Source organism: Akebia trifoliata, chromosome 16 (assembly GCF_017979445.1).
Source record: "Akebia trifoliata isolate Shusen 1 chromosome 16, ASM1797944v1, whole genome shotgun sequence".
Lineage (NCBI taxonomy): Eukaryota > Viridiplantae > Streptophyta > Magnoliopsida > Ranunculales > Lardizabalaceae > Akebia > Akebia trifoliata.
The window spans coordinates 426,132-451,811 of record NC_141390.1 but is presented as its reverse complement, the minus strand read 5'-3'; the positions used below and the strand labels follow the sequence as shown (position 1 = coordinate 451,811).

At 35.6% G+C, this 25,680-nt stretch overlaps 2 protein-coding genes across 4 annotated transcripts; one reads left to right on the top strand and one right to left on the bottom strand.

Annotated features, from left to right (window-relative positions):
• The first annotated feature begins 9,751 nt into the window (after positions 1-9,751).
• LOC147382127 (probably inactive leucine-rich repeat receptor-like protein kinase At5g48380) lies at positions 9,752-13,562 on the top strand. 3 transcript variants are annotated; one of them, XM_086428552.1, is made up of 4 exons: positions 9,752-10,225; positions 10,510-10,552; positions 10,722-11,672; positions 12,332-13,562. In XM_086428552.1, the coding sequence occupies exons 3-4, from the start codon at positions 10,818-10,820 to the stop codon at positions 13,328-13,330; spliced, it is 1,854 nt and encodes a 617-aa protein (XP_086284678.1). In that variant the 5' UTR covers positions 9,752-10,225; positions 10,510-10,552; positions 10,722-10,817; the 3' UTR covers positions 13,331-13,562. The 3 variants fall into 3 exon arrangements, with proteins under 3 accessions (XP_086284678.1, XP_086284677.1, XP_086284676.1); XM_086428551.1 differs by having other exon boundaries at positions 10,474-10,552; XM_086428550.1 differs by lacking the exon at positions 10,510-10,552.
• A 1,596-nt stretch (positions 13,563-15,158) lies between these two features.
• LOC147382126 (mogroside I-E synthase-like) lies at positions 15,159-17,480 on the bottom strand. Its single transcript, XM_086429316.1, has 3 exons — positions 17,317-17,480; positions 16,233-16,908; positions 15,159-16,118 (listed from the first exon to the last, which is right to left on the bottom strand). Exons 2-3 carry the CDS (start codon positions 16,863-16,865, stop codon positions 15,396-15,398), a joined length of 1,356 nt encoding a protein of 451 aa, XP_086285442.1. The 5' UTR covers positions 16,866-16,908; positions 17,317-17,480; the 3' UTR covers positions 15,159-15,395.
• Between the last annotated feature and the right edge of the window lie 8,200 nt (positions 17,481-25,680).

Here is a 25,680-nt window from a genome sequence, read left to right as displayed (position 1 = left end):
GTCTAGCCAAGCTTTGCTAAGTCAATCTCCAACTACTACTCATTTCACGTTAGTTGGTGATTTGAGGGGTCTCAGAGCAATCCAGATTATTTCTTAGTGTGTTTCGTTCCCATTTTCCTTGTATTCTATATACAACAATCACAAATAAAATCATTGCTTGATTAGCAAGAAAAAAAAAAAATTTCAAAATCAAAATCAACCCCAAGGGACTAAATAAATTTCTTGATTCTTCAGAGGATCTGATGCTTAGCAATAAACCTCATTTCTTCTCTTCGAGATTCAACAAAATGTTAAAACCTCCACCTATAACTACATGAATTTATTTCATTATCATAGGCCAAAATTTCCTACTTAGGATCTTGAATTTTTTTTTTTTAATATTATTTTAATGTGAAACAGGGTCCAAGATTTCCACGAACACCACTGTGGGGACTTCAATCTGTATATAGAGAGAAGGCAACCCTCACCTTATAACTATAGTTTTGAGATTGAGTTAAGCCCATGAAGCTTAATATGGTATTAGAAGTGAGTCCATCTGTGTTCTAGATGTGTGGAAGCATTTCCTTAACTCTGCATGAGATGCCCTATGTAAGGGAGGGTGTTAGAACAATAGTCCCACATCGCTTATAAGAGCCCAATCTATAGGTATATAAGGAGAAGGCAACCCTCACCATATGAACATGGTTTTGAAATTGAGTTAGGCCCTTGGACCATTATACATGGATGAAATGCATGGCATTCTAGGTAAATCCCTATGGGGAATACATAATCTTTTCTAATCCTTAGATATGCTTCTCAATATTTTCTTTCTCACAAATTAACCCAACATCGACTAAGATGATGATTTTCTGAGTTGTCTCAACAAGTTAGTTTCATCGAGATTTGGGGCGAGTCACCTCAAAAACCTATTGAATCAATTCAACTTGACCAAGTTTGACTCAAGTCGATAAGTTTAAAAACCAAACACACTTTCCTTGTCATGTGGAAAGAAATGCATAATCATGTGAGGTCTAAAACAATGGACCCCTTCATTTGACCTTTGTGGAGATGGACTTGTGGACCCCTCTTTCTATAAAAATATATGCCTACTTTTCCTTTTCTTTTTTTGCTTGCTTTTGGATTTTCCATCCATTTCTCTCACCTCAATGTGAATAGGACCTAACAATCAAGATCTCCCAATGGTCCCATAAAACCCTATTTTCAGACTTTGCTGTGTTTGGATTGAGAGAAATGAAGAGAAGAGAAGAGAAAATAAATAAGTTTCTTTACATTTATCTTGTTTGGATTGTTAAGTGGGGAGAGAAGAGAACAATGGTGAGTTTTCTTTCTCTTCAAAAGTGGAGAGATTTGGAGAGAAACCCTTTTAATTTATAATTTCAACTCAAACCCTAAATCTCTTTTAAGACATTTTAAAATTTCAAAGTTATCCCAATTTCTCACTTATCAATCCAAACATGGTTTACGTTGTTTCTACATACAATTATTGTTTCTTTCATAAACATAGATAGGTTATAGGTGTAGTAAATTATTTTCACTTGAACCCCAAGAGTTTAGAATATTAAAGACGATCCCATTCCATTCAATGTATCTCATAAGAACAATTTGTAGCCTTCAACACACAATATCCTTCAAAAGCCCTTAGAAAAATAATTGTATTACTTTCTGACCCTTACCACTTTTTTAATGTTTATGAAAATTTTCTATTGGACAAGATTTTTCTAATAAATTCTTTTTGGAGAAATGCAATATTTTCTCATATATATATATATATATATATATATATATATATAAATTTTCTATTGGACAAGATTTTTCTAATAAATTCTTTTTGGAGAAATGCAATATTTTCTCATATATATATATATATATATATATCCTTGTAAATTTTGGTAAAACTCATTTAGAACCCAATTTTTGGGTTCAAATGAGACAGAAAAATTAAAAATTGAATATATCTCCTTAATAAGGTGTGAATTTCATGGAGATCCCTTGACATATATCTCTGAATTATAAAGTTTACTCTGCAAAATAATATTGTATATATAATTATATGTCCACAAAAATTTATTGGTAAATTTAAAGTCGACTACTTCAGTTGAATGATAGAGACAAATCTATCCGATTTTACAAGGATTCTACATATGTCAACTATTAAATGATATGCACTTGTTCTCATCCAAAGTTGGGACCAATTTGAATTTTAAAGGAATTGGACAAACAAGACTTCCTTACACAGCCCACCATATATCTGTTTCCCCACTATGTTTCTTGAGGTACTTCTTCTAGCTTAAGAAAATGACAAAAATACCACCTAACAATTATTGTACATGATAACCCCGGAGGGGTTGGCTCAATGGCAATATCAGACCGATAAATGATTAATGCACGTAGGTCCTAAGTTCGATACCCAATATGAGCATTAATTCCTCAGAGGCCACCTGCGAGGAAATACCCTAACTTACTTGGTGTGTGTGATGTGCAGGCGTTGCACGTGTCCCAGGACTAGTTCTTAGATAAGACCTTGGTTTATCGATTGGGCAAAACCCAAATACAAGCTCGATCTGTTGTCTATAGGGATACCCAATTATATATATTATTGTACATGATCAATAAATTCTTTTTTATCATCACAATAAAAGAAAAAAAATTATATAAAATAAAAATAAAAAAGACTTTGCACAGGTGCCATCCGCAAACTGTTTGATACAAAAAATTAATTGGGACCTAAAATTACATATTTAGAGTCCCTAATGACCCCATAAATTAATAGATTTTATAGTTAAATTCCAAGAATTATGTAGATTAACGTATAAACATCATCATGTGCATAATTATTGTAAATGTTATTAAATTATCAATTTTATGATATATTTGATGATGTTTGTTAATCTTGATAGAAACGTAATAAAAATGAGAAGGGATGGTACAAAAAGACAGAAGAAATTCAAGGATTTTATTGGAGAAAATATGGTCAAATTGACAAGACCGAAGCAAAAAAAAAAAAAAACATATGAAACCCAATTTTAGGCCTTTGGACTTCTCCCATTTAAGTTGTAAAGCCTTTGGGCTTCTTTATTTAGTGTATTCAAAATGGACCTAAAATCCCAAGTCTAAATCAAAGCCCAAACCCAAGACTTACCTAATTTTTCAATGTTTTTTTTTTGTTTTTTTTACCAAGTCAGATAAATCCCACCAATTTTCCACTCAACCATGCTTACGTTTTTTCTACCTCACCCCCATCACATCATTGTTTCCCACCATTTCACATCTCCAAAACTTATAAATAACTCCCAAGACTAATCCAAAAAATTACACCTTCTTACTTTGCAAAATTTATGCCATTTTCATTCTTCTTTCCCCCCATCTTCTTCTTTGTTTTTCATTTTGTAAGTTTTGTTAATTTTTATTGTAAGAAGAAGGGGAGGTTACCGACAAGTTGTAATGCAAAGTTGAAGTTCAATCAAAGCTTCCAACTTAATTCTATTTATTTCACTTTCTTTTAATTTATTTATATTAACTTTGTGACGATTGACTAAACTCTTCCCATCTAGGGAATTGAGGAAGTCATAGGCAAGTTTAACAGTTAGCAAATATTTAATTTATGTTCTTAAAATCATTAGATGATTAATAGGTTTCACTTCATATACCTTGAAACTTAAATTATTTTAAATGTAATTTTTCTTATTTTCCATCACGTGTCATAATCGATCATTATTGGGTTAAATCTCATTATAATCGAAGTCCGAAGTGATGAATAATCCTTGAAAATTATTATATCATAAGGGAAGGAGACTTTGGACTTAGACTTTCAAACTATTGGACTTCGGACTTAAAATATGTCTTCTTGGTTAAGAGTCATTGATGCGATATATATTATCCGAGTAATAAAAAACATAAATTAAAAACGAGCTAACTACTAACATATGTCTTATGTCGGATTCAATCCCCTACACATTTATTTACTTTATTTATTTTCTGCAATTTAATTCGTAGTTAATAATTCCAAAAACTAGTTTTGAAACTTAACTATTTTTTCTCATTTTCATTAAACTATTGATAACACCATTTCTCTGTGGATCGACTCCTACTTGTCAACACAATAAGGTTTGAAATTATTTGTTCAAATTTACATAAAAAGAAGCTTCACTCTACGACGAACAAAAATCCATTTGCAATTGACGATGTTTGAGGTAGGGAGAGATGATACAAGTGTCCAAGTTCTGTTCTTGAGGAGAGTGTTAAACTCATCTGCCATGGTAAATCACAAATGTGGTTTCTTGGATGCTTCAGTGAAGGAAGTGGGAACCGTTTCATCGGCCAAAGTGGTAAGATAACAAGATGGTAGTGGGTAACGAGTGGCAAGATTGAGTAGTTTTGGCTTTTGTGTGCCGACTTGGGCATAAGTCACCATATGATGAGAACGATTAGTAGGTGCAACACGTTGACGAGGTGCTCGGTGCACTAGATTGGATGGTTGGTGCAAAGGGGTTTGCTCAATAGGCTCATTAGGTACAGGCTCTAAATGAAGGACAATTGGTTCAGGGATAATAGTAGTAGTAGTCACGACAAGGGTCTCGGATGGTGTAATGATTAGGGGTGAGGGCAATGAGATGACTAGTGGCGGTAGGAGACATATTGTCGGCAATGGGGATGAGGGTTGTTTGTCAATTTTTGTAAAGGAAAATTTAGTTTTATCAAAAACTACATTTCGATTGATGTATAAATGTCAAATTCTGGCTCGAAGCACTGATAATTATGATGGTTAGGGCCTTAGCCTAAGAAGATGCATTTGGTCAAGCGAAACTCCAATTTATGAGATTGATAGAGACAAAGGCATGGATAACAGGCACAACCAAAACTCTTAAGAATTTTATAGTCCGGTGTTGTTCCAAACAATAATTCCAATGGTGAACTGTTCTTAGTGATTGGTGAAGGCAAACGATTTATCAAATAGATGGTTATCTCAAAAGCAAAGTCCCAAAAATGCATGGGTACCAACCCATGTGCCATTAATGCAAGTTATGTTTCTACAATATGTCGATACTTTCGTTTGGCCACACCGTTTTGTTGGTGTGTGTGTGTGAACAAGATAAGCGATGTCCAATTCCACGTGAAGAAAAAAATGATGAAACCGAATAATATTCACCTCCCCAACCAAAATGAAGAAATTTAATTTGTTTTTTAACCAAATTTCTTAATTTGATAAAACATGCCAACACATCCGAGTAAATTAAATGTAGGGGTTCATTAACTGGAGTTGAGGATGAAGGAAAGGGAAGAGAGTGACTCTTGGCGTTTTGACAAGCATCATACACCGGTTGCTTGTTATTAGAGGAAAAAGGAATACCAACTCCCTCGAGAATGTTAGAATAGTCTCACATCGCCTAGGTATTATTGGGAGGTGCAATGTATAAAGCGGGGGCAACCCTCTCCTTACAAGCCGGTTTTGTGAGGATGAGTTAGGCCCATAGGCTTTAACATGGTATTAGAGTGGGTGATCTCAGGGATGGGTAGGGTTACTACCTCCAGTCCTGTGTGGAGGGGGAGAGCCGAATGTCTCCAGCCCTGGCACTGAGGGGGAGTGTTAGAATAGTCCCACATCGCCTAGGTACTATTGGGAGGTGCAATGTATAAAGCAGGGGGCAACCCTCTCCTTACAAGCCAGTTTTGTGAGAATGAGTTAGGCCCATGGGCTTTAACAGAGAACACTACGAATATTGCGAAACACCGGATGTCCAAGAAAATGGCATTAATGCTCAATCGTTGAAGCAATATTCTCCTCATGAGTAAGTCCTTTACACAAAAATGAAAGGGATGGAATTTGAAAAAATAATTGTTATCCTTAGTAAATTTGTTGATGGAAAGTAGATTCTTTGTAACCAATAGCACATGTAAGATGTCATATTATCGTTCAACTGGAGATTCAATGAAGAAGTATGAACATGAGAGTGACCAATATGATGGATATCCAAACCGGAAGCATTGCCGATTTTTACAGAGTCGGATCCATTGTAGTCATTTGAGAAGTTAAGATTTCTCAAGTCGGACGTTGTGGACACGGGATTTTCAATGTTTTTCAAACATCCCTCCACTTTGGGGTGTTTTGGAGTCGCCACCATTCAAATGCGGAATTGGGTGTGAATGGTCACCCGAATTTGTATTTTTTGAAAAACATGTCATTTAGACATTTGATGACTCACATATGGATAGAGCATATTTGGTTCAACCTTGATTCAAGGTAAGGGGGTCCATTTATGAAGTAGGGAAGGTGTTAGGCACCCTACTCCACCCACCATAGGTGGTAACCTCGGATTCGGTTTTTTTGAAATAGAAAAAAAATGAAATTAAAAAAAAACATTTGATATATGCCCTCAAGTGTGAGGGGCTATCGATATAGGTTCAAATCATTGAGGGCACCCTTATGAAGAAGGGGCCCTTTGGTGATTTAGACCATAGTGTGTGTGCAAGTGTGTAGGAAAGGGAGAGTAGAGGAGGGAAGTTGAGGGGGGTGTTCTTGGTCTAAACCCACCTTGTTCCTTCCTTGACTTCCTTTGACTTCCTTTGATTTCTTTTTCCTTGCTTGACTTGTTTGAGAGAAGGTTGAGAGTTGAGAGTTGAGAGTTGGGTGTTGAGAGTAGAGTAGAGTAGAGAGTTATTTTTTTAGAGGATTTTTGTCAAATTTTCATTAGGTGTTGTAAGGGGAGAATGGATGGGTTTTTATAGAAGTTGGAGGGTTATTTTAGGGGTATAATGGGGTGAAGGATTGAAAAGTGATAGAATGGTATGGGATTTAAGAGAAGGGTGGGTGTAGTTTGATGGAGGTTGGAGGGTATTTAGGGAAGGGGGTTAAATGGGTTGTTTACAACCCAAATGGGTTGGATCCAACCCAACCCATTTAGGTTGAGTATTTGGTGAGGAGAATTGATGAGAGTGGTTGAGAGGATGAGATTGTTTAAAGGGGGTAATTAATTGGTGGTTGTGATTAAGTGGTGTTTGATTTAAGAGAATGAAGGATTTAATGGGGTGGTTGATGATATTTTGATAGGGTGAGGGAGATGATGACATGTGTCAAAGTTGGTGGAAATGAAGGGTTGAGATGAATTGATATGAAAGGATGGGTGTTTGATTTGAGAGGATGGGTATAGGTGTAGATTGTAGAGATAGGTTTTGTAGGGAATGATAGGAGTAGATTAGGGGAGGGTGATAGGTTATAAGTGTTTGATTTGAGAGAATGGATAGGATAGGTTAGGGTAGGGTTATGGGTTGAATTAATTTTTGGAGAGAAGTAATGGAGTTGGTTGGTTGATTAGATGAAGGAGGTGAGATGGGGTGATGACATGTGTCACACCTTGATGATTGTGGTGATTGGTTGTGATGTTGGATTGGGTTGAGTTGGATTTGGGTAATGAATTGGGCTTTGGGTAATGAATTGGACTTTGGGTTTTGGGCGTTGGTGTTTTGATGGGTAGGGTTAATTTAGATGGGCTTAGGTGATGGGTTTAGTTTGGATTGGGTTGAATAGGCTTAGACTTGGGTTGAGTTGGGTTTAGGAGGATGGTAAGAGATTTGGTCCGTGGGCCACGTGAAAGGCCTTGGGCCGTTTATTAAAAATAAGATGACAAAATTTATAGGATTTTTGGTAGGTTTGGGCTTCGGAGCCCATTCCGATTTTTGCTATTTTTGGGGCACTTTGCGTCGAGGGCCCGCTCAAATTTGGGTGTCTACAGACGTGATGTGAAGTGATGTGTTGCACCGAAATTTGAAAACCAACTGTTGGATGATGGAACATTGATGGTTGAGGAATAAGCTTGAGCCAATTGCGATGGAGGTGCATATTGGAAGCTTTCGTTTGAATTTGTTATAAAATTGCAAAGCGACGTGCCCAAGGCAGTTGTACACTTGGCACATAGGGCGAGAACTAGAATGAGTAGTAGATGTTTCAACTGATTTAACACGTTGCTGGCTATACGACTTGCCACAATCACGATATTTTGATTCATTATTGTTCTGATTCCCACAGAAAGTTTGATTTCCATGACTGTCATTTGTAATGGGGTTAGTGTTGCGATGAGCAATGTGAGCAGAAGCATTAATGTCACTAAGGGCTGCATCTTGTGCAATGCGAAATTCCTTTGTTAAGAGAAAGCCTAGAAGATCAGCAAGTGAAACGGTTTCAACTCGTGTTGAGATAGATGTGCGGAATGATCTGTATTTGAAGGGAAGCCCACCAAGGATTAAAAAATAAGATCGTCGTTGGAAACAAGACAATTGTAACCTCATGCAAAGTTGGAGAATTCTAGCACGAATGATGTCTCTAGCACTGTCCACACTTTATGCGAGGTTTCAAGTCCAATGACTTGAGCATGAACCTCTTCAGAAAATGTAGAGATTACTCATTCAAGTAATAATTGATCTTGGCGATGCCAATGAACAAAATCGGGATATAGGGTTGATGCTGGACCAATACTTGAACTTGGTAGCATTCGAACTTTATCCATGTTTTGAAAACGAACTACCACTAAACTCTTAAAATTCAAATTCAAATCCCATGAAGAATTTATTTATTTTATTTTAAGTTCTTAAAACTTTGTAATCTACATCATATGATATTGGATCAATATTCGAAGGAAATTACTTGATTTTGGGAAGAAATAAAAAATATCGACTTAGGTGCTGTTTTTTAAACTGAAAAAAATAAGTGTTGAATAGCATTAAGCGCTGAAACTTATAAGCGCTGAATTTAAGTGCTGAAAAAGTTTTTGTTTGGATGTTGAATCATGTTTGTTACACATTGTTAAAACTGGTAAATTGTCTTTGTTACCCTTACAATCATATTATACATTGTTTGCATGTTTCAAATACTTATTTATTATCAAACACAATAAAATATATTATTTCTTATAAAATTAAAATACAATTTTTTTTAAATAATAAATAATACTCAAATCTTCAATTTATAAATAATAATTTCTATTTTGAAACTTCTAACTCGTCAAAAATAGTTTTCAAACAAAAAAAAGGGACAATTTACGGTTCTTGAACTTGTTTTGATAGGGTTAGAAGTATTAAGATGTGCTGATTTTTTGTGAGGATGATCTCCTCATTGTAGAGATCATCCTCACCAAAAATCAACTCATTCCAAAACTTTTAACTCATATAAGACAAAATAATTTAGTTGTAGTATGGGTTTATTAATTTGTGGGGTGTTTATATACTTATCCATGGGATATAAGAGGTAATATTCTTTTAAGAATAAGGGCATACTTGTCCATGCTCAAAAAAAATAAAGGGTATACTTATCTGTGTTGAAAAAAGCAAAGTGCTTACCGCTTCAGCACTTTTTTTCAACATCAAAATAGTGCTGAATTTTTTTCACTTATTTTCAGTAATAAGCGCTGAAAATATAACGTAAACAAACGCGTTATTTTAACAACAGTGCTGAATTTAATTTTTTTCAGCAATAAACGCTGAAAAATAGCGCAAACAAACACCGCCTTAATATTTTATTTTTGGGTCCAGCCGGTTGGACCCATTGGTCGGACCACTTTGTATCGTCAATGATGGGTCCAATTTTTAAAACATTGAATTGAATTGAAATCCGGTCCGACCATTGAGCAAAATTTCGGTTTGAACATCGGTTTGGTTTTCAAAACATTGGTCCCACAAGAATCACAGAAAGCGACATGTGTAATGTGAACTATGAAGTACGAACACGAACCACCAGTCTGAAAACAATCTCTTTTTTAAGAAAAACTCTTGTTAAAGTCTTCTTTTAGTCTTCACTCTGTAGAAAAAATTGTGAGTCAAGCACTTACTTCAGCGTCAAAAAAATTTCATTTCGTGTTTGACCCGATTCGTCGTTTCTTTCATTAAATTCAGTAACATTTAAAAAAGAATTAAAAAAGTTTCTCCATTTCTATCTCTTTGTTGTTGTTTTTTTTCTTTAATTTCTACTGGTTTTTTTTTTTAATATATATTATGGTGTTGGCTTTGAATTTTCAAACGAGAGATTCGCTTTATGGGGTGGTCAGTGGTCTTCAAGGTAGTTGGAAAGAAACAAATACGCACTGAAGTCTTCGTGATACAGAGAGAAAGAAAAAAAAATGATTTAAACGATGTTTCTTCGTTGATTCGTGACTGCCCTTTAGCGGGGTTTTAACGACCAGACTTCACTCCTTCTTCTTCTATTACTTACCTCTCTGTTCCTCTAACATGGACATTTCAGGTGAATTGGTTTAATTCCTTATATTTTATTGATCTTTTGTTCTTCATCTGATTCTATCTAAAATTTCGATTATTTTGATGGGTAATTGAGGAATTGAGTTGGGTATTAGTGTTTTAGGCGTTTCAAGGAGGGAGGGTTCTTGAATTTTTTGTTTTAGGGTTTGTAATTTTGTGTGCAATTGAAGAGCTGATGTTGAATTCTTTGTCTTAATTATTTGAATTTTTTTGATATTTTGATGGGTTATTGAGGCAATTGAATTTGGTTTGTGTTTTGGGGGTTCCAAGGAGAGGGTTTTGGTCTTTTGGAGTTGTTCTGTAATTTAAGTGGGTAAGTTTTGTTTTTCTGGATTTGAATCTCTTTAATTTTTATTTTAAATTTAAATTGGGGTCTTTCTCATTATTAAATTTGATATTTATTTATTTTTGGGGGGTTTGTTTGGTTGAATTTATTATTGTTAGTTTCTTACCCATATTTACATTTTTTGTTGGAATTTTAGGATCTTCATTGACTTTGATGAATGATGGGAAATGAGTTAATCTGAACTCTGAATTGGTTTATCTGAGTAGATCCAAGAGGAGAAAAAAAGATTTTGATGGATTTTTTCAAGTGTTTGTCGATGAATAACAGAGCTATTGCTGTTCTTATTCATACTCTCTTCTGGTTTTTCCTTAGTAGTAGTGTAAGCTATGGTACTGTTAATGATGTAGCTTGCTTGAGAAATCTAAGGAACTCTCTAATAGACCCATTGAACTACTTAAACTCTACATGGAATTTTAACAACAACACCGAAGGATTCATCTGTAAATTTCTCGGGATCGATTGTTGGCACCCAGATGAAAACAAGGTTTTAAACATAAAACTCTCCGATATGGGTCTCAAAGGCAAGTTCCCGAATGGTCTTCATTTATGTCAGAGTATGACTGGTTTAGATCTTTCTAATAACTATCTCTCAGGATCGATCCCATCTGACATATGTACAAAGCTCCCTTACCTAACATCCCTTGATCTCTCCACAAACAATTTTTCGGGTGAGATACCATTGAGCCTTGCGAATTGTTCGTATCTGAATATTCTTAAACTCAATAACAACCATTTTAGTGGTCAGATTCCTTTGCAACTCGGAAACCTCAATCGGCTCAAGACTTTTAGCGTTGCAAACAATGTCTTGGTTGGGCCTACCCCTACCTTTACCCATGAAATCGTTCCCGACTATGCAAATAATCAAGGACTTTGTGGAAAGAAACCATTGGAGGCTTGTAAGGGTCTTAAGGCGAAGCCTCATACTGCGGTCATCATTGGGTCGGCTGTTGGTGGAGTGGTTGTTACAACTTTAGTTGCTACAGGTGTTGTATTCTTCATTTTAAGTAGAGTGGCTAAGAAGAAGAAGGAAGACGACCCCGAAGGAAACAAATGGGCCAAGAGCATACATGGAACCAAGGGCATCAAGGTTAGCTGATGGAACATCTTTCTACCAATGTTTTCAATTAGTAGGAATCGTTTTTTTTTTTTTTTTTTTTTCCTTTTTATTCATCTATATAGGGCTGGCAATGGGTTGAGTGTGGGTCAGATGAAGCTTATATCCGAATCCTTATCCAACTCTCTATCTGATTATCTGTATCTGACTTTTTACCTAATTTTACTAAAGTTAATCATATCTGACTATTTATCCAATTTTTAAAAGGAAATCCATATCTGACTATTTATCCAATTTTTTAAAGGAAATCCGTATCTGACTTGTACCCAAATTTCAAGTGCTTATCCGAATCAGATATATATACCTCATTTTGAAGATGATGGAAGAACCTTAATTTTGGGCTATACATATATCTTATTGTGAATTTACTGTATTAAACCTTGGATAAACAGATATTCAGATCGGATAGGATTCTTATGCATATCCAAATTTATCCGGCCCTAAATAAATTTGGATAAAATAATTATGGATAAATTTATCGGAATTCTTTATTTGGACAAATGATCATACCCATACCCGAATCACTCAGGTCAGATTAGTCGGGTAAGCTGATGTTATTGGACCCATTGCCAGCCCTACCTCTATATTTATGTTTAGCTGCCAAGTACTAAAAGAGTTTATTTGATTTCTAGGTTTCGATGTTTGAGAACACGATTTCGAAGATGAGATTGAGTGATCTCATGAAGGCTACTAACGACTTCAGCAAAGATAACATCATTGGATCGGGAAGTACAGGGACAATGTACAAGGCAGTGTTTCAAGACGGTTCTTTTATTACTGTTAAGAGGTTACAAGACTCTCAACATTTGGAGAAACAATTTGTTTCTGAGATGACTGTTCTGGGGAGCATTAAGCATCGTAACTTGGTTCCCTTCTTGGGCTTTTGCATTGCCAAGAAGGAGAGATTTTTGGTGTATAAATACATGCCAAATGGGACACTATATGATCGACTACATTTGATTGAATCTGAGGCCACTGGAATGGAGTGGCCTTTAAGGCTCAGAATTGGTATAGGGGCAGCTAAAGGCCTTGCATGGCTCCACCATAACTGCAACCCTCGCATTATCCATAGAAACATAAGCTCCAAATGTATCTTGTTGGATGAGGATTTTGAGCCAAAAATATCTGATTTTGGGCTCGCAAGGCTCATGAACCCAGTTGATACTCATTTGAGTACATTTGTGAATGGGGAGTTTGGAGACTTGGGTTATGTTGCTCCCGAGTATGCACGGACTCTAGTCGCCACTCCTAAAGGGGATACTTACAGCTTTGGAGTCTTACTTCTTGAGTTGGTTACTGGTGAGAAACCTACCCATGTTTCTAACGCTCCTGAAAGCTTCAAGGGTAGTTTGGTGGAGTGGATTATTCATCTCTCAAGCAAGTCTCTTCTACAAGATGCCATACATAAGTCTTTGATTGGGAAAGGTTTTGATGGAGAACTACTACAGTTTCTTCGAGTTGCAAGTAATTGTGTCTTGGCTGCTCCAAAGGAGAGACCCACAATGTTTGAAGTGTACCAGTTATTGAGAGCCATAGGGGAGAGATACAACTTCACAGCTGACGACGAGATTTTTGTCCCATCCGAAAATCGTGATTTTGTTTGCCCAGATGAGCTTATTGTTGCTCGATAAATGGAGAATCCAAAAGGGTATGATTCGAGAATTATAGTTTTAGATTATAGATGAAAAGCTCTGTTGTGAGTCTATAATGTTTGCTGGTTACATTGTAAGGTTCCTATGTAAAATGCTTACATGCCTTATGTTTCTAGTTCTTTAATTTTTTGTTGTTTTTTGTTTTGGACTACAACTTGTGTATGTTATATTTATCATGTAATCACAAGGAGTTATCCATAATTTTTCTCGATGGGAATGTGTTATTTCATTATGCCTCTCTTTTTTATTTATTGGATAGAACATTCAAGTTTAATTAGTTAGAACCTCAATATTTTTTCTTTTTATTTTGATAATTTTAGATGTATTTTTCCTTGATTCTTATCGGTTTATAATTCATCAATTTCCAAATTGGGGATCACAAAGTGATGTATGGTTCAGCATCATTGTTTGTAGTGGGATGTGAATGTGATGGAGAGTACTATTAATCCAACTTATTACAAGAAATCATATAATTATTTAAGAATAATGATTTTCTGACTCACCCTATACTCTCCTGTCGTAACATGTGCTAAAATCATAGATTTTTTCCTCGGGATACATGACTGTACATATTTATGGGGATGTGATGTTGTGTATCCCGAGGAAAATATATGGTTATAGCACATCAGGAGAGTATGTTAGAGGAGAGGAGGGGAGCGGGAGTTAGAAACGACTCAATTATTTAACTATGTGCTTAGAAGCTTGGCTATCACACATGAGTCAAATAATTTATAATGAAAACAACAAAGCACTTATCAAAGAGAACGGTCTTCAACCACACAAGTTCGCAAGAAGTTGTAGTCATTACCTGATGGGTAGCGTTATTTGGCCAACAGTTTGGCAAACATTTTGGCAAACACATTTTTCAAAACATGGGTTAGAGGTCTTGTAATGGGCTGATTTTTGGTGAGGATGATCTCTATGGTGAGGAGATCATCGTCACCAAAAATCAGCCCAATCCAAAACTTCTAACCCCATCAAAAATGGTTTACAAAAAATGGACGGTTCACGATTTTTCAACTTGTAAACTGGGGCTAGAAGTTTTGGAATGAGCTGATTTTTGGTGAGGATGATCTCCTCACCGTAGAGATCATCCTCACCAAAAATCAGCCCATTCCAAGACCTCTAACCCATGTTTTGAAAAAGTGTTTGCCAAAATGTTGGCCAAATAACGGGACCCTTACCTGATATTCTACTTCAGCACTAAACCTAGACAAATATCTTCAAGAGGTTCCCAAAGTCTGCCTGTTTCTCTAACAAAATTAATGATATCTTTCGCTTAGACATAAATATCTCTTTATGTGGTCTAGCAATCTTATGGGATTGGCTACAAGGAAACATTTGCACCAATAGCCAGTATTCCTGGGGGTTCTTGCTTCATGAGTGGCTAAGAATCAATTGTAGGTCGACTGCGCGCAAACATTAGAGATAGAGAAACAAATGAAACGTTTCACCTCATGGCCTTCAATCATTTTTTAAAACGAGGTCTATATAGCTTAGAAACTAAACATGTTTCACAAGAAGAAGATGATCCTACATTGGGGCATAAAAGGTAGAAAACCGTCTGAAAGATGCCCCAAGCGCTGGTGCCTGATAGAGTTGGGCCCAATATGGTTATTGCTAATTAATTAATGCATTTAGGTTTTTTGATCCATGAAGTATAACATCCGTGACTGATCATGTCCCTTGTCAATATTCTTGCTTGAATTAGTTGTATACCAAAAGCAATTTTGAATGAGTTGACATAATAACTCGATCCGACCATATGATATATGGAACCTATGTCGATGATCCAAGAAAATTAAGGTGCATAAGAAACATAAGTAGATTGGTCATTACATGATTCGAGCGGATTCGTGGAAGTACAAGATTGTGCATTAGGGCATTTTCCAACTTGAATCAAGAGCTCATCAAGTTGAGTGATGCAGAAAATCCGTGTTCTTATGACACAGTGAAAGGAAACAGTTCATTACAAATGTAATGGAAAGCTTACAAATTTGAGAAATTAAATGACTTGGTCTCACAAATAACCCTTACTTCACCATTAAGGGGAGGTGCATACAAGTCTAGCTACAAATTCCTTAATGTTTTTATTAGAGCTTCCACCTTCAATAACTGCCTCCTTAGCCAAATCTTTCCATTTCTCCGAATTTTTCTTAATCTCCACTCCTTTCTCTCCATTCATGACTTCCCTTACACAATTCTGTATTTCATTGCTTCTAACAATCCCCTTTTCATCTGCCTTAGCTCTGATTCCCACTCTCCATACATCCTCCATGAACTTGGCATTAGTAGTTTGGTCCGAAAACTGTGGCATTGCAACCACTGGCACACCTAAGCTCAATGCCTCTATCGTAGAGTTCCATCCACAATGAGTAATAAAGCATCCTATCGCTTGATGGGCTAACACATCCAATTGGGGACACCATGTCACTACCAACCCTTTCTCCAATGTCTCCTCTGCGAAATTGTTCTCCTTTGAACCCTTAGTTACCCACAAATAATAGTTGTTACTCTTCTTTAGGCCACATTCTAATTCCTCCATTTGCTCTGCCCCCAGAAGTGTGATACTCCCAAACGAGACATAGATGACTGATCCAGCCTGCTTTGTTTCTAACCATTTCATGCAAGCATCCAATTCGGGTTTGAACAGATTGAGACCATAATCTTTGTCTCCTTGGACTTGATGGTCTTGGCATATAGATGGAACAGTTGGTCCAATCGTCAATGTCTTCATTGGCCATTGCTTTGCCATCCAAGTAATGACCTATAAGGAGCTAGAACATGGTTAATATTGTAGCAAGTATTAATTACATAGAAGAGAAACATATTTTGATGACAATAATGTAAAATGTAATCTAGAGGGGACTAAAATACCAACCTCTTCCTCCAACTCATGGAATGTGTTGAAAAGGATCCAATTTGCTTTATCCACGTTCGAGAATTGATTTGAAAGGAATTTCAACAATGTTGGGTACGATCCCATGTTAGAAACATAAGTTGGTAATTCATGTGTTTCAAGGCGCGGCAATCCAGGCATCGATATAATAGGTCCTTGTGCCAACCCATGGTGCACATGGTAGTAGATTGCATTGACGACACATGCTTGAGTGAAAAATACAGCTCCAATAAGGCCGAACCGTTTAGCTATATTTAGAGCCCATGGTATAACAGAGTCATATATGAGACATTTGAAGGGGAACTTAGTGTCATTTTGTTTCTCAATGAGCTCGGCCAAGGTTCTTGAACCGTTTGCTTCAAAATGCTCAAGATAGGTGCTTGTTTCTTCAGTATCCTTTCCTCCTTGGTCGTAACCATCCGAAATTGTTTCAATTCTGACTGGTCCTGCTTTAGCATGCATGGAATTGGCAATCAAGTGTGTGGTGATCAATGTAACTTTGATACCTTTGGAGGTTAAACATTTGGATAATTGGAGCAATGGGTTTATATGACCTTGTGCAGGGAAAGGGAGCACTAGAACATGAACTTTCCAATCACTCTCTTCCTTCTCCATTCTATGTAAATCACTTCTCTTTACTATATCTCTCTTTCTGTCTCTGTAAATAGTCAAAAAAATAAATAAATAAATAAAAATTGTCCTTGAAAACATGATTTTAAGTCTAAAATTAAATTAAAAGAGTGTTTTGATTTGACATTGAAGGAGTTTTCTTTCTTAAATAATTAATATGAATGAACTTATAAACAAAAAAAAAGTCTACTTAAGAAGAAAATACCCTCCAAGTGTAACAAATGTCTATGTCTAAGTAGTCTCAAATTGACTCCATTTAGTTCCAAATACATCAAACTAACATCATCATCATGTGATACATCATTTTGTGGAGTTAGCCACCACAATGTGATGTACACAACAACAACAACAACTTTAATTTTAAAATCTTTAAAGAAATTAAAAAGATAAAAAGAATGTAATTAGATTTATTGATCTTCTTTACAAATTACAATACCTGTCTCTTCCCACTACGATCCTGATTTTGATTTTTTGCTTACTATATATCTCTCTTTCTTTACAATCGATTTGGTCTCTGGTTATCAGTGAAGAAGAGGAAATGAAGAGAAGTTTTTGTTTGAGATCTACGAGGGAACATTGTTGACCAAGTGATAGCTGAGGGTCGGTGGGACTTCATTTAATAATTTAAAAAATAGTACTCGTGGACTACGTGGTGAGTTTTTAATCACTTGTATATGGGCGACAAAATAGAAGGAGGAATGAATGATGAGTTTTAATTTAGTGTTCAGATTTTGTCTCCTTACCTAACCATTTTATGCCACGTGGTAATTTTTATTTTTATTTATTTATTTATTTTTAGTGACATATCGAGTTGAATCGATATGTGGTCCATCTCTAGGTAATCTACGTACAAACGACCAGTTTGATTGGTGATGTGAATCCATGGATTATAACATTGTCTTAAGAATGATTTCTAATCATTGTATTTAAATTCTTTTTCAGGAGATTAGATCCAGTGGATACAAGTTATTAAACACTGATTTTTTTTATACGGAAGTTCACCAATGAATGGATCACATATCTATAAGGTCATTGATCATGGTGGGTCTCAAAAAATGCTATGTTAGTTGAACAGGGGGTGTGTCGATGTCTCCCACCCATCAAGGATAAGATGGGATGGCCAAGATGATACAAGTCATGAGAGCTATGATAGAGAAAATGAAAAAACAATTAGAGGAGATGTGATATTAACTAACATGAAGTGTTACAACACAATTAGAGGCATTACGACAATAATAAGAAGCGCAACAACAAGCCACGATAGGACAACATGCCCCAATAGACCCAACAAGGGTTGGGAAAGTTGACAGGGCGATAATAACGAGAGTTTTCAGAGGGATGAACCCTCTGATTTTCAAGCTGCAATTAATGAAGGTGGAAACTCATATAAGAATATTGATGAATTTATAGCTAGACTTGTATCCACCTCCTCTTAATGCTGACCTTAGGATTTATTTGGGGGACACGTGACTTTTAATTTCTCCAATCTTGGAAATCCCTTTAGTTAATATATTAGGATGTGTTTGGAAGCGGTAGTTAGTTGGATTTGGAATTTGAGTTGGAGTTCATTTTAATTCCTTAAATGAATTCTTGTGTTTGGTTTCCCGTAGGAATTCAGTTGATGAATTGTTCGCATTTGACTAAAATCTGATATGACTCATCTATTACTTGGAAGATATTGTCATAGTCAATAAAATTCAACTGAGTCAATGGGATTTTATATATTTTGATAAACTAATTAATTTTTAATAATTTAAATATTTATTATTTTAAATAAATATAATTTTGTGATGAAACATACTCGAATTTGAGTATATCCAAATTCGAGTTTTTATTCAATTCGATCTGTATCCAAATCTGACTCGAATCTTATTAGCTAAAACCATATTTGAAACATATTAATTACACTAAATCAGGATTCGGATCCAACCCAATGGATTTACTTGATTTGGGTCGGATAATTTTGGATCTTGAACATTTTTTTATACATTTATTTTTTATTTGTTATATTATTCTATTTTACTAGTATAATTTATTTATTTTGTAAGAATTCATGTTATATTAAAGTATTAGATAAAAGACATTTTGAAATGTAAAAATCCAATTTTCAAAGCAATATATCATTTAGATCTAGGCGGATATAAGTATGGATCTAACCCAGATTCGACTTGGGTTAAGGGACTTCAACCCATATCCAACTCACATTTTTATTCAGATCTACTCCAAAGGGTCCAAACCCACTAAATTAAGATAAAATCCAACCATTTTATGTCCTATTTAAATCACCTTATTTTATTAAATATATATAAATAGAAATCTATATTATAAATAATGTAAAGTGAGTTAAATGATTTGTATACTAGATGATTTAGGTGAGTCAACTCAATTTTTGGGATTAAAGATTTGTGCGTGGATTTGTAAATCCACCCACATAGATGGGCGTTGTAACTCCTTTAAAAATGATAGTTGAGGACTTTCTTGAAGTTTCAACTCTATCAAATTGGTAAACCAAACAACATCCAATTAGAATTTTAAGATGGGAGCTGTAACTCCAACTCTTACCGAATACCATTTCCAAACACACCCTAAGAATTATAAGAAGGCCTTACGATACACACACGTGCACTTCCACATGCCATCAAATAGTTCAATTTTATTATCTTTTAAAGAAAGTTCGATGAGTATTAATTGTTTAGATTTGTTATTGTATTTTCGAGTTTATTTAGATTTTGTATATCAAATCGAATTTATTCCGATCTTTACCCATCCAATTGTTATTGGAGTGGATCTGGATCCTAATATTAAGATCCATCAAAAGTCCAATCCGATAAAATTCCAATCTGATCCTTATTAGATTAGTTCTGAGTCCAATCTGATCGTTATTGGATTGGTGCAAAATCTCCCAAGTGAATATTACATGAGAATTGCCCTCAATTTTTGAAATCGGTAAAAAGCAAATGGATGGAAAATTGAAGTTCTATGGACCAAATAATGAATCAATATTATACAAAACTATCTGTATAATCTATTAGCTGGCTTAGCCAAGAACTCACTCTACGGCTCGGCTCATCCCACCCCCACCTACTCTTCATTTAAAAATCTCGAATAAGTGTCCCTCCCCTAGTTCTTAAAATCATGTCTTTTTAACATTATTAATACTGATAAATGTACGTGCCTTGATATGTGGTTGATGAGGCATGGACACAAAATCCAATGAAAAATATGTATTGTTTTGTGCCATGTCACATTAGTCATGTACCTTATCAAAAATCACGTGCATTCATCACGATTCTTAGAATGTATGTAGGAAATAACTCTGTAGAAATGAAGAGAGAAGAGAGAGATTGGGGATCCCTCCATGTTCTAGTGCTCCCTTACTCTGCTCAATGCCACATAAATCCAATGCTCCAACATCCAAATGGAATCAAAGTAACACTTGCCATCACCCACTCCATTGCCAAGTCCGTACAAGCTAAATCTGGAACAATCGGAATTGAACCATTTTCGGATGGCTTCCACGAAGCAGGATCAATTGAAGTCTATTTTGATAGTTTAAAAGCGGTTGGGTCGATGAGCTTGTCCAAGCTCATTGAGAAACAAAATGGCACCAAGATCCCCATCAAATGTCTTGTATATGACTCTTTTATGCCTTGGGGTCTAGATTTAGCTAAATGGTTCAAACTTATTGGTGTTATGTTTTTCACTCAAACATGTGCCGTTAATGCCATCTACTTTAGACACTTCATCGAAGAAGACGACCAAAGTTATTCGTTTATTATAATACACATCTCGAGGAAGAATTAATCATACTTTGTAAAACTAATCTCGATGGAGTTTTGATCATTTTATAATACATAACTCGAGGAATAGGACGTTCAAAAAATCCCCCACAATTTTTAATGTCGTCTGTGGGATAATGAAAAACAAACCCAGAGATCCCACCAAACAAAAGCCTTTTTTTTTTCATCAACTTCCATCTAGGGATAGCCAACAACCCACGGTGCAAATGGTAGTAAATGGCATTGACGGCACACGTTTGAGTGAAAAATGGAGTGCCAATAAGCCTGTGCCGTTTAGCTAAATCTAGTTCCCATGGTGTAAAAGAGTCATACATGAGGCATGTGATGGGGTAATTGGTGCCATTGTATTACTCAATGAACTTAGACAAGCTCATTGAACCGACCACTCTTAAATGCTCAAAATAAACTTCAACTGATCCTACTGGTAACATTCCTCCTTCATCGGAGCCATCGGAAAATGGTTCAATGGTGACTGCTCCGGATTTAGGTTTCATAGACTTGGCAATGAAGCGGGTGATGGCCTATGTAAATTTGACTCTTTTGGAAGACAAATGCTAAGAGAATTGGAGCAGTGGGTTTATATGGCCTTGAGCAGAGAATGGGAGCATTAGAACATGGGCTTTCCAAAACATTCTCTTCTTTTTCCATTTCTCTGTTCATCAACAAGTTATTTACAAAGAAAAAAAAAAGTGTGAGAAAACATGATTATAAGAAACAGGTTTTGGGACTACTCAAACCACCCTCTCAAAGGATTTGACAATAATTAATGAATCTATATATTTGTTTGATATCAAATTAATTGGATTTTCTCTTACTTACTGACTTAGCAGCTTTGCTACTAGATTAATAACAGATTCTACATAAAAATTCTATTTTAAGTTGATCACAAATATATTCATTTAAATTCTTTCAAACCATATATTATTAAATAAAAAAAGAAAAGAAAAGAAAACTAATTCAAAATGGTTGACTCAGCCCAAAAACATGTCAATTTGAGGTTTCAAATCTAATGCAAGTTTAATGCCCAAAACAATAAATGCATTATTATATTTGATCTTCTCTACCAGACCTGACTTCTTGTTTAAACCTATCTCCTCAAATGCTTCTTCCTCTCCACTCTTTCTTTCAATTGGTATTAGACTCACCATTGAATTTGTGCCATGAGACATCAAATTTATTATTTATATTATATAATATATATTTTGTGGACAGGGAAAGGAAGAGTGATGATAAGAGTTTTGGATCCAATTTAATTTTGTCTTTATTGCTCAACTAATAATCAAGTGCTGTAAAACCCAAAATTTAATAAGGCCTCAAATTCTATCGGGTTGGGTTGGGTTAACTCAGTGATTCGAATAGAATCTATTCACTATATTGGAAAAGTTAATGAAGATACAAAAGAAAAACGGTTCTTATTTAAGAAAACAATGTCCTAAAAAAACTAACAAGTTGAGTTTTTGTGAGGAGTAAGTCGAGCTTTTAAACAACACTTTATTTAAATCAATTTTAGTAATATTGTGCCCATGTCAAGTTAAAAGTTACAACATGTGTCACAATGAATTTAGACACAAAGGGGAAGCCGAAAGAAGTCGTAGATGTCATAAATGGAATCTTTTTCTTTAATAATTTTATTTGATTTTTATTAGAAGCCAAATGAAACCAATGATTAAGAAACTAAATTCATCCAATCATTTTTGGGTTGACTTGCCCAAGTTGATTTGATAATTTTCCAAGTTGACTCAGTCAATTGGCTCCATTGAGTTTGGGGCCAAGCCCATATCAAAATCCAACAAAACCGAGTCCACTCGACCAAGTTTTGAGTACTTCTACTAATAACTAGTTAACATTCAAACAAATTAGACTAATGATAAATCAACGCAGTAAATAATATGCGGCTGATGTGGCTAAGCAGGGAACCGCATATCTTTTTCCTTGTTTATCCCCAAGAAAAAGATCTATGGTCCTGTGCCCTTGCCATGTCAGTTGTGTACTGACTGCGTACTATTTATTGTGTCAATTTATCACATCCCAACAAATTAAGTCTCTCTTGAGAATAGTTATTTGAGTCATGATTTTCTTATGCCTCCCCTCTGACATACACCACCTAACATGGAATCTTCCAGAACCATGGATTTTTTTTCCTTGGGATATGCAACTGCACATCCCCATAAATATGTGCATTTTTGTATCCCGAGAAAAAAAAAATATGGCTCTAACACATGCCATGTCAAGAGTGTATGGGAGGTGTATGTCAAAGAGGGGTGTCAGTTTATCATCATTCTAGTTATTTACATGAAATATATTATATATGAGTCTTGTTATATAAATAATCGAAACCATGCCAATTGCCCATCCCACTGACAGTCCTATTATTGAGGGTTTTCTTTATGAGTGAAAAAAACACATTGTAGAGGTGTTTTTTGTGATTACCTCAAGATCCACAACTCATTGATGCTCTCCTTTTTCTCAATTCCACAAAACCTCTAATGACAAAGTTAACCTTAGAATAAGGATATAGAGAGTTTAGAAGAAAGATTCACATACCTTTGTTTGTGTTACCCTCCCATACTTATAAGGAAAGAAATCTTCCTTTGCCCCGTTTTCCCCTTATCCACTTTTATTTAGGGATTTGATTGTAGGATATTCATGGATAAGAGTCCTTCTTGGATTTTGATTCTGAAATCCCAAGAATTTTGGGATTAGAACTCTTTCTTCTCACGGAAACATGTTTCCCGAGCTTATCTCGAGTCCTTCTCTTCAGATCCTTACCCGAGCGTTATGGGTCACCAATTTGGAATTTTGTTCCCCATTAAACTGTGCACTCTGTTGTGATAGGTGTCATTATCCTGGAGACTAAGGATTTTATCCCTCCACAATGCCCCCTCTCGAAAGGTCGGGAATATTTCTTTCTTTCGAGAAATTATGTTATTTTGCTCCTGAGGTAGGTGGGATTTGACTTTGGGTCTTTGAAATGACACGAGTCATGTCGGTCGCATGTTCCCAATGCGCGCATTGATAGGTCGATCTACATGCCCTTCCCTTATTGATTTGCAGTCATGAGCCATCACCTTATTATGAGCGTGTACTCAAAGGCCAGCGTTCGTCCTTCCCAACGATTAATTTTCTCCTTGTTGTTTTGGCACTAGGCACGTAGCGCTCGACCTCCTCGATTTTAGAGCTCAGTAATGGCCAAGACAACCTATTATGAGCTCTATGTTCTATGCAATCTCAATCATTGGATGATCTTTGCATCCCAAGGAATTTTTTCTTGTAATTTCGTCACTTCTCTCATTTCTTCTTCCTTTTCTCTCAGTCTCTACTTTTCATTTCTCTTCGAAAACTCAAAGTTCCCTCCTAGAATTTTCAATCAAAGCTTTGTCCGTTCACTCCTTTCTCATCTTTTATTCACCCTAAGTACTCGTATTTGCTACTTGCTTTCCTTCTTCTTTTTTTTTTTTATGTTGCTCTTTTGTTTTTCCCTTTTTTAGAACTCTTTTTTCCCATTTTTCTTATACCCAAAACCCCATGTCCCTGTGAATCCGTCAATGGAGGACTTCAGGGCTACCATCCCCAATTTTGTGCCTACTAAATGGTGTTGTAGACACCTCATTTTTGTATCTGTCTAATTCGACAATACGTCACTTGGTTGTTATAGATTCCTAATGATGAACGCAAAGAACTAGAAGGCTTGTGAGTATTGTCCCTGATTCCTCCTATTTCTAGTCCTTACTCGTTACGACTCGATATAGAAATTACGCACGCTTAAGATCGCTACACCTTACACCCGATTTAGCAAACACGTACGCTTAGGTTCACTACACATTTCGATAACTTAGAGATATTACGATGTTAGAAAAATGCGACCTTGAAACTTAGACATAATCACGTTGGGACTAAAAGAATCCACATGCCAAAATTCATAAAAATCTGTAAAAATAAAAAAAATGACAAAAATATCCTTCATGAATTTCGGACCTCCGAAAAATCTTAAAAGTACCTCAAGAGGGGTGTTAGTTTATCATTATTCTAGTTATTTACATGAAATATATTAAATATGGGTCTTGTTATATAAATAATCGGAACCAGGCCAATTGCCCATCCCATTGACAGTCCTATTATTGAGGGTTTTCTTCATGAGTGAAAAGAACACGTTGTAGAGGTGTTTTTTATGATTACCTCGAGATCCGCAAATCCTTAAGGGTTGATCCTCGATTCCTTGATGCTATCCCTTTTCTCAATTCCATAGAGCCTCTGATGGCAAAGTTAGACCTCAAAATAAGGATATAGAGAGTTTAGGAGAAAGAATCTCATACCTTTGTGTATGTTGCCCTCCTATTACTTATAAAGAAAGAAATCTCCATTTGCACATTTTCCCCCTTATCTCCTTTTATTTAGGGATTTAATCACAGGATATTCTTGGATAAGAGTTCTTCTTGGGTTTTGGTTCTCAAATCCCACGAATTTTGGGATTAGAACTCTTTCTGCTCATGAAAACACGTTTCCCGAACTTATCTCGAATCCTTCTCTTTTGACCCTTACTCGAGCGTTATGGATCACCAACTTGGAATTTTGTTCCCTATTACATTGTGCACTATGTTGTGATAGGTGTCATTATCCTGGAGACTAGGGATTTAATCCCTCCACATGCCCCTTCTCATTTTATTTATTTTTGCATGTTAATAGTATTAGGAGATTTTTGTTGTTGTTAAAATACTACAATCATTGTGCCCTAATTTAATTTATATGACTTACGATGATATTCGAGTTCCTTGCAATATTTTAAGGTTGGAAAATATGTTTTTATGATAACTTGGTGATGCGTTTAAGATTATTGCATGTGATTAATGTATTTCTTGAGTTGACAAATACGCATGCCCGTTTGGTTGATTTAAGAATTGGATGAATGTGAATTTTCTTTTATATTATCTATAAATTTTCGATTTGGTGATTCATTATGGATTCATGATTTTCTAATTTGAGATTCCATAATCTAAAATCCT

Excerpts from the sequence above, each read along its gene's own strand:
- LOC147382127 (XM_086428550.1), top strand. The coding sequence starts at position 10,818 with ATGGATTTTTTCAAGTGTTTGTCGATGAATAACAGAGCTATTGCTGTT. Across the intron at positions 11,673-12,331 it reads ATGGAACCAAGGGCATCAAG|GTTTCGATGTTTGAGAACAC; the intron begins GTTAGCTGATGG and ends TTTGATTTCTAG.
- LOC147382126 (XM_086429316.1), bottom strand. The coding sequence starts at position 16,865 with ATGGAGAAGGAAGAGAGTGATTGGAAAGTTCATGTTCTAGTGCTCCCT. Across the intron at positions 16,119-16,232 it reads TCCATGAGTTGGAGGAAGAG|GTCATTACTTGGATGGCAAA; the intron begins GTTGGTATTTTA and ends AGCTCCTTATAG.